We start from the raw sequence: 8,102 nt of genomic DNA on the forward strand, positions 1-8,102 counted from the left end.
CCAGCTTTCCCTGGAATTTTGAAGGGCTTTGCACCACTGCCATAGAACCTCTGTACTTCAGCCCAAGAGAAACAATTCCTAATAGGGGTATTCATGTAACTGCTGTGTAACTGCCAAGGTAAAACAAGTGAAAAACCAAGTGACACCAGAAGCCCCCCACAATCTTACCCCATTTGTTGGGCAGTTCTTTATATAGTGCCCAGGTTTTCCACAGCGAAAGCAAATATAGGACGGTGGAGGTGGACCCAAGGGTTTCTTCACGTAACTAAAAGGTTTTTGGGAAAAAAAGAAAATGGTATGTATGCGTCTCTCTTGTTCCAACAACCATCTCTACAATGTTTCCATAGTCTTCAAAGAACAGGTAGGACTTTGCCAACACTTACTTGATTGGATCGTACTGACGGCAAGACTGGATCATCATAGCTCGTATTTTATCTTCCTCGGAAGCGTTGGCTTCAGCCAGATTGCCGGTCTGTTTAACAGGTAATTATTGGACACGCACATTAGAAACACGTTTAAGCTCCCCCAGCCAAAGACTCACCCAACCCTGTAAAAAGCAGCCCAGCAGTAGCTGAGGTTGCAGGAAAGCAGCTGCTTCTATGAGCCAGAGTTGTCCCAGAGATGTTCTGGGGAGCCCTTACGCCATCACATGGTGTCTCTGTGCCCGTTAACCTGCTTGGAAGGAGCATTCTTGGGCACTCAAAACCTGAGGCTCTGTTTGTACCTTACATAAAGACTTGTGTAACCAATCCAAATGTCTTCCAAGCAGACTGAAGCTCTGCGTAGAAAAAATTACATTATCCAGTATTTTTAAATGGATTCCTGAGCTCCAGATTATTTGAAGGAGAAAATCTCCGCTGTACATTTAATGGAGATGTATGCAAGTATCCGTGTTTACACTTTGCAGCATTAAAAGGACACACAACTTAAGAGTCAGGGAAGTTGCTTTTGCTCACCGAAATTCAGCTTCAGACACAGAAGCATTAAGAGGAATCAAGCTTTTTATAATTCCTCAGCAAGACAAAAGATTCTTTCCAGCAGAAATTGGACCATGGTGTGCTGTAGGCAGCCCAGACTGCATGTCCCCTGCCTACTCACTTCTTCACGGTAAGTGATTTAACTATGGTCAGCACAACCTGCAGATTTTTTCCTGTTTGCTGTGCCCTTCTAACACACAAATTGTAATAGAAACCTTACGCAGAACTAGACCTTCAAATTACCAAAGCCAGCTGATTTTTTGTAAGTAGCATTTGTTCAAATGTTCTCATTACACACTAGTCCAGATCCCAGCAGGGTCTAAGGGAGGGATGTAAAGGACACGGACCTCCAAGCACCCATCATTCAGAGCAACCACTCATGGTTTTGAGTTTATATGCAAAAGCAACCCACTAGTTTCAACAGTTTATGAAATGGTTGTTTTATAGACACAACAGTAACATAATCCAGACCGACATCTATGAAACCCCTTCCGTTACCATTTACAGAAAACTTTACAGATACTTGACCAATTTGTTTAAACCCAGACAGTTTACAAGACACATCCAAACCCCACAAACCATTGCTAGGCACAGACCATAATTCAAATACGGAATTTCCTACAAGGTAATAACAAAGCAGAAAACTTGTCAACACATTGCCTCCATGCCAAGCCTGTCTGCACTGAGGAGGTTGGAGTATAACAGTTTGGAGCTGCTTTACGTTACATTCCTGCATTTTTCTGAAATACCTACATTTTCTCAAAAGCTTTAATGTGTACAGCACTTGGACAGTTTTTCACATTTTAGAGTCAAACTTCACATGAGTTTACAGAACCAACAATTTCTTCTGGTGACTACCTTCCAAAGTAACTGTTGGGGTTTTTTCCCCAAATGTACACAATTTAATTCTGCAGTGAGAGAGGGAAGAGGAGAGTGGGAAGAGATTTCTCGAACTCCAGCCTTTATTTTCAGAAGAAAGAACTAGCCCCTCTGCACGAGGCCCTGCCTCCTCTGTTCTTTAAGACCAGTAATTTGACAGGCTCACACTACGCCTTTTCACAAAGTGCAACCACTAGTGCTTTCCCAGACAAAGTGACACATTGTTGAGCAAAAAATGCAAGCAGTTCCACAGCAAACCATGGCATTACAGCAGCTTCAGAAGGCCACCTCTGCTAATACACTGCACTAACACATTGGGATATTCCTGCAAACAATTAGGCACATTTACACAATTTACAGTCTGCGTTCAAACAAATTAGGGTGTGTTGTCCACTCTCCATAGACTACAAGTTATGAAACTGTGCAGCATTCAGAGAGCGGCTCTATAACTGCAGTGACTAGAAACTCAACCGTAGCCACGCAATTGTCCGTGTTACACAAACGCTTCTATTTTGGCTGTTGCAACCCCCCCCGAAATGTCCATAACTTGCAGCCAGTTAAATTCTTCTGTGAAAATTGTGTCGGTCTCCAACACAAAATTAACAAAAGGTCTGAGAAACAGTAAACAGGTCCTGAAGTGCTGCTTCTTTATGTCTTGAAGATGAGCAATAGTGCAACATTGTGTTGAGGGACTCCCCTTCTGTCCTCCCAAACTGGGAACTACTCTTTACAGGGTGCTACGGAAATATACACACATTCTAAAGTTAAAACCAATACTGTAAATTATTAAAAATTAAGTTTTGTTCACATTACAGCAGTTATCCAGTTATACATCACCGTACAAGACTTAAAAATATGAAGCCAGTGGGGTTTTTTGTTGGTGGTGGTGGGGTTTTTTTAAGTCTTTGACAAGAATATACACATACCTTAATGAGCTGGGCCAGAGGAGTGGGTGCAGAAGAGTCCTCAATCTGTTCACAAAAAATTAAACACATATTCAAGTTGTACAATCGAAACATAGCAAAAGTTAACCTCTACTGTAGTCTGAAAGTCTGCACTCTATCCTCCGAGTGTCACGGAAAGAGACATGTCCAACCTAATGTAATTGTATTGGTTCAAAACAAAGTCCAAACCTATGACAGCTTCAGAGGGCCAACGTGGTTCATGAGAAGCAGCTGAACTCGGTGCGCTGGGTTTTAGATATTTGCATTTGCAGACAAACTGTGAAACTAAACCGTTTCATCGGATAAAACAGAAAGATCAAATGCAGAACTTAGGAATGCCACTTCAGGTAGCAACAACATTTAAACTCACAGCAATCCGTTAGAGACCTTTAAGTACTCAGAGGAGGCCAAACAATAGCACTTCAGTTATACAGCTTTAGGAACAAATACCCAAGTATTTCAGGACACGAAAAGGAATCTTAGCTGCACAGAACTGTCCTCAAAATGTATGGGCTACGTTGATTTTGGGATTTGTTTGAACTGCCAAGTCAAAAGTAAGAAACAGTACCAAGTAGAACAACAATGGTTTCTCAGTGGGTTTTGATAACATCTTCCCAAACTGTTAGGCAAAGAAAGTATTTAAAAACAAAAGCTAAGTGATACAATGTGAAAATGGAAAAAATACACTCCAAACAATTTTAATTGCAAGAAACAAAGAGCACACGACAGCCTATACAAACATACTAGCTCTAGACAGACAGATGTAGAACACAGCACCATTGAATTGTGCAAACCTTGAACCTACCTGATCTAAAACCAATCCTACATTATCTGTACAACACAAAGTCATTCAGGAAATATTCCAGCATATTCAATATGAAACACAATGCATCACTAGGCACAAATACCAATATTCACATTAGAACTGTGCAAATGGTGGCATTACTCAGTTTTCACTGTGCTGTGAATCAAATACATGGTCTCTACAACATATACTATGTCTTGCTGCAGAACAGATTAAGTTAATGTTTGGGAGATTAATACGAGGCTACGTTGTTTAGAATTAAGTGCAATGTGTAGAAAAAAAGTGTGAGGTTGTGTTTTTACATACCGCTTTTGGTGTTCCACTCACTGGCTCGGTTCGAGTTCTAGAGGAAGAAATAAAGGTGATGAGAGCTTAGAACAAAGCACTTGTACCCAACCAAAAGCAGTGAAAACAGATTATAAAACCTGAACATCAAGGCATTATGTTCTGATAGTCTAGTGAACGTGGAAATGTATTTGTATACATAAACTGTTCTCTCTTGGCACATTCAGTGCAACTAAAAAAAAAAAAATCCCATTTCTAGTTTGTCAGCAATTACTGTCCGACTTACAGCTCTAGAACACAACAGTGCCAGAGGAAGTCCTCAGATATTTTGTCTCTGCTGTGTAAGTATCAAAACGATGAAGTCTGTGCTACAGCTTTGTGCTCTTAAATAATCAACCATCCAAACAGCGACCCTTGGTCTTTCCTCTGTAGCCAGTATGCCAGAAAGCCAGATCTGAGGCATAAGAATACCTGCCATATCCCACCCCGCCTCCCCCACATGCAAGACACAGTCAAACACTGACAGACTCTTCTGAGAGGGGAACATGCGTATCTCTCTTTACTGTAAAAGCAGTAAAAAGAAGAAAGATACACTCCGAATGCCTCTGTAAACTAATCTCCATACAAAAAGTTAACACACTGCAACCCCTCACAGACTACAGTGCTTTATGGGTACTTACATAAATCGTGTTTTGCTGGTAGTTTTGACTCCTCTAACAGGGACTCTTCTAACAATCACCGAGGAGTTCTTAGGAATCAGGCTGTTATCATCGGTGTATTCTGAAAACAACACCAATACAGAAGAAAACATTAGTCAGTTCGTAAGAATGTATATTAATGTGTAATTACATAGCACTTGAGAGAACCCCTTCACAGACAGAAAAGCAAAATTTTGTATGTGACATGGCACTCCCGTCGTCTCAACACACTAACAGAACCTTTCAAGAAGTCTTCAGGTTTGAGAATCAAACACCAGCAGCAAAACCTTTTCCATTCTTTTCAAACACTTTGGATGCCAGCAGCAAAATGGTCTCAGAGGTCACTAAAGGAGAGTCTGCTCATGCCTGAGGTTCTTTCCTGACCTAGCTCAAGTTGCTTTTGCTTCTGTTAGGCTACAAACCCGAGAGATCTTTGGAGAGGAACAAACCACAGCAAAGTCTCACCTGCGTAAACCAGATTCTAAAGTCTGACCAGCTTACCCTGCAACAAAGCAGGCGCTCGGCTAAAGCATGAAAACTCTGCGCCGCTGCTTTCCGAGCTGTTCCCTAAAAACGATTCCCCTGGGCTGCGAGTGCTGGGGACTGACAGAACACAGAAGAGAGCCGCCAGCTCTCTGCTTCTCGGGGCTTCGTCCATCGACAGCCACACTGTCAGCTGCTCAGGGCTGTACATGCGAATGCAAACGGAACTGGCAGTGCTGGAGTTTGGATCACAGGAACCTGAGGGGTTTTTTGAGCTTGCTTTCACACGTAGGGCAGAACTGGCTCCAACTAAAGTGGTGTCTCCTCTCTTAAGCTAATCATCTAGCTTGAATAAGCCAAAGGGACGTGAATTCTTTCAATTCACTTTTTGCAGAGCAGAGAGACTCAAACGAAATTAATTACGAAGACAAGTCTTCTGAAAAGCCTTTTGAAACCAGAGCGTGCCTGAAGGTCTCCATGCTTTGCCTTGGCTTACACCGTGTTCGTCTTTTGAAGAGGAGGAGCTACCTGAGACGCTTTGACTGAGTGAGCCTCAAATGTGAAGATCTCCCATGAGTGAGTCTCACATGTAAAGACGTCTCCATGAGAATGGTTTATATATTGTACTTGCACAAGCTGGATATGACTAAATGTTTTAAAGCACCATCAGCAGCCATGCCCTGTGATCTGCCTACAGTTTTAACTATTAAAAGCCGTTACCTATGGAGGCCGAATCAGAACAATGGCCCGAAAGCCAAAGTTGCTGTGAAAGTACTACTAATGACAAAACCCAAAGCTTTTACAGAAGTCATACCCTGAAACCAACGCCTAGAGCTCTGCTCAAATGGGGAATCTCACCATTACACAGCCACCTGTCAGGAAAGGCCTGAGATGGGACTTTTTGATGTCGGAGGAGCTCAAAGAGCACTGAGGCTGACAAGCAACGGGGAGATGATGCCAGCTGCAGCTCTGGAAGCCCAAAGCAGCTGTTTCCACCTGCTGAACGGAGTCATACAGAGTGTTCTTTCTGGTCCAGATCACAAACCACTGGACTGAGATTTCAGAGGCACAGGATAAGTAACAGTGGCTCCACAAAAAGGCAGGAGTTTGCTACGCCTGTGCCCAGCTGAGGGTTCTGGTAGGTCTGCAGAGGATTGCAGGTGGCAGCACCTCTCCTCGAGGGAGGCTGTGTATATGAGGACAGCAGCCAGTGCACTTATTCGCCAATTCTGCAAGCGTGCAGAGGTCAGCTGGAACATGCACAACAGGTGTATGATGCAAAGAGAGGAATGGGTCCTCTTTTTGTATTTTATGACAATTCACTGACCATTAGAAGCATTGACATCTGCCTTCTGAATAGACTGTCCTTGCATGAGATATATATAGACAGAGGGAGGGATGCTTGTTTTCAATCCACTTGTGAAGTGCACAGGGAGGAGACCTCCAGCCATCTAATACCAGACTGATAGAAAAATGAATTCCCCTTAAAAGTCAATCAGTACACATTGAAATGGATCAACTGAAAACTGAAGAGTGACAATAACCTGGTGAAGTAAAGGCTTTACTTGCGCAGGACACTTATCACGGCACATATTTGTATGTGGGACTTGAAGCATCCCACCAGCTGGGTCACTGAGGCAGAGGATTTGTGGAAGAGGGTTTACAAACAGCGGAGTGCGCTGCCGAGGTAGTTCTGTGAAGGGACCTGACACCTGTTGGCTTTCATACATTTATTTTTCCTTCACGTCAATTAATTGAGTTCATTTTGGTGATGAAATCTGTGTCAATGATGAAATCTGGTGAAGTCAAACAATGTAGACTTAAAAGTTAACTTTTTTGGTTTTAAATAGGAAAGGACTAAAGCTGGAGCATTAGTCCTGAAGTCCCTGGAAATTTCTGTTTGCTCCCTTTGAATTTAACAGCTGCCAGCTTAGTCTAACAGCTCTCAGACAAAACTGGCATCTGCCAGCAGGAGCCTGTTCCCCGCAGGCAGCAACATCCCGTGTAGCTGCGGGGCCTTGGCAACTACCAGTGTCACTCTGCCTCGCCACGACTCCACATCTGCAGATTGAGCAGCGACATCACGCTCAACAGGGCTACTTTTCACACTTGTCCAAGCAGAGCTCCAACAGAAATGTTCAACAAAGCTGGAGCCAACACCATTGTTGATTCCCACTCCCTTCTAGCACAAAACTTGTTTTACTGCCAGTGATGGCCGGTAAGTGGCTACTGGGCTTTTGCAAGCACTAGACGTTGCACATCGACCACGTAGTCTCCTACGCCCAGCTCCGTGTCTAACAACAGATCGGAACGGCTCTGTGAGGTCCCCGCACAAGCCACAGCTACCGACGGTGGCCGAATCGCACTGTCCCTTCCCACCTCACTGAATCGCTGGCGCCACTTGCCCTCCCGGTTCCCCGCACGCCGGCGGGACGGGCCCCAGGCTGACTCACGCCACGTGGGGACAAGCCACAGAGAGCAGAGTGTGGCTCCCGCAGGCCGTGGCCGCCGCCAGCCGGGCAGTGCCCGAGGCCCCGTGCCCGCCGCCCCCACGCACCTTCTCCGGTCTGGGCGTTGGATATCTGCAGCTCGCAGTTGGTCACCTTCAGCTTGTGGCGGCCCATGATCTGGCGCTTCAGGTGGCCCAGGGAGATGTTGAGGCCGCTGAAGGTGACCGTGTCGTACTGCAGCAGGGAGAAGAACTTGTAATGCACGCACGGCATGGCTGATGTTCCACTCGCTGGCTCGGTTCGAGTTCTAGAAGAAGAAATAAAGGTGAGGAGAACTTAGAACAAAGCACTTGTACCCAACCAAAAGCAGTGAAAACAGATTATAAAACCTAAACATCAAAACATTATGTTCTGATATGTTCATTATGTTCTGCTGGTAAGGACTTTGTGAGTCCCAGCTGGGAATGGCCTAACAGGCCCATGTGGGCCTAGGACTCAAAAGATGGTGCAAGTCCATCACAGAGAATGGGATTTTGCCATCTACGTGCCAGTACAGGCATCCAGAAGGTAACTGCTGCCTT

General features: G+C 44.5%; 1 protein-coding gene across 1 annotated transcript; it reads right to left on the reverse strand.

Annotated features, from left to right (window-relative positions):
• Nucleotides 1–3,683: 3,683 nt before the first annotated feature.
• On the reverse strand, nucleotides 3,684–7,794 carry LOC141948875 (E3 ubiquitin-protein ligase RBBP6-like). Its single transcript, XM_074881822.1, has 3 exons — nucleotides 7,629–7,794; nucleotides 4,571–4,670; nucleotides 3,684–3,948 (listed from the first exon to the last, which is right to left on the reverse strand). The coding sequence occupies exons 1-3, from the start codon at nucleotides 7,792–7,794 to the stop codon at nucleotides 3,864–3,866; spliced, it is 351 nt and encodes a 116-aa protein (XP_074737923.1). The 3' UTR covers nucleotides 3,684–3,863.
• Between the last annotated feature and the right edge of the window lie 308 nt (nucleotides 7,795–8,102).

This window comes from Strix uralensis, chromosome 12 (genome assembly GCF_047716275.1).
Source record: "Strix uralensis isolate ZFMK-TIS-50842 chromosome 12, bStrUra1, whole genome shotgun sequence".
In the NCBI taxonomy this organism is placed as follows: domain Eukaryota; kingdom Metazoa; phylum Chordata; class Aves; order Strigiformes; family Strigidae; genus Strix; species Strix uralensis.

Bases quoted from the DNA above. Each gene is read 5' to 3' on its own strand.
- LOC141948875 (XM_074881822.1), bottom strand. From the start codon at position 7,794: ATGCCGTGCGTGCATTACAAGTTCTTCTCCCTGCTGCAGTACGACACG. The intron at 4,671-7,628 runs GTGCGTGGGGGC...TGTTGTTTTCAG, and splicing joins CAACGCCCAGACCGGAGAAG to AATACACCGATGATAACAGC. The intron at 3,949-4,570 runs GTAAGTACCCAT...TTCTTCCTCTAG, and splicing joins ACCAGCAAAACACGATTTAT to AACTCGAACCGAGCCAGTGA.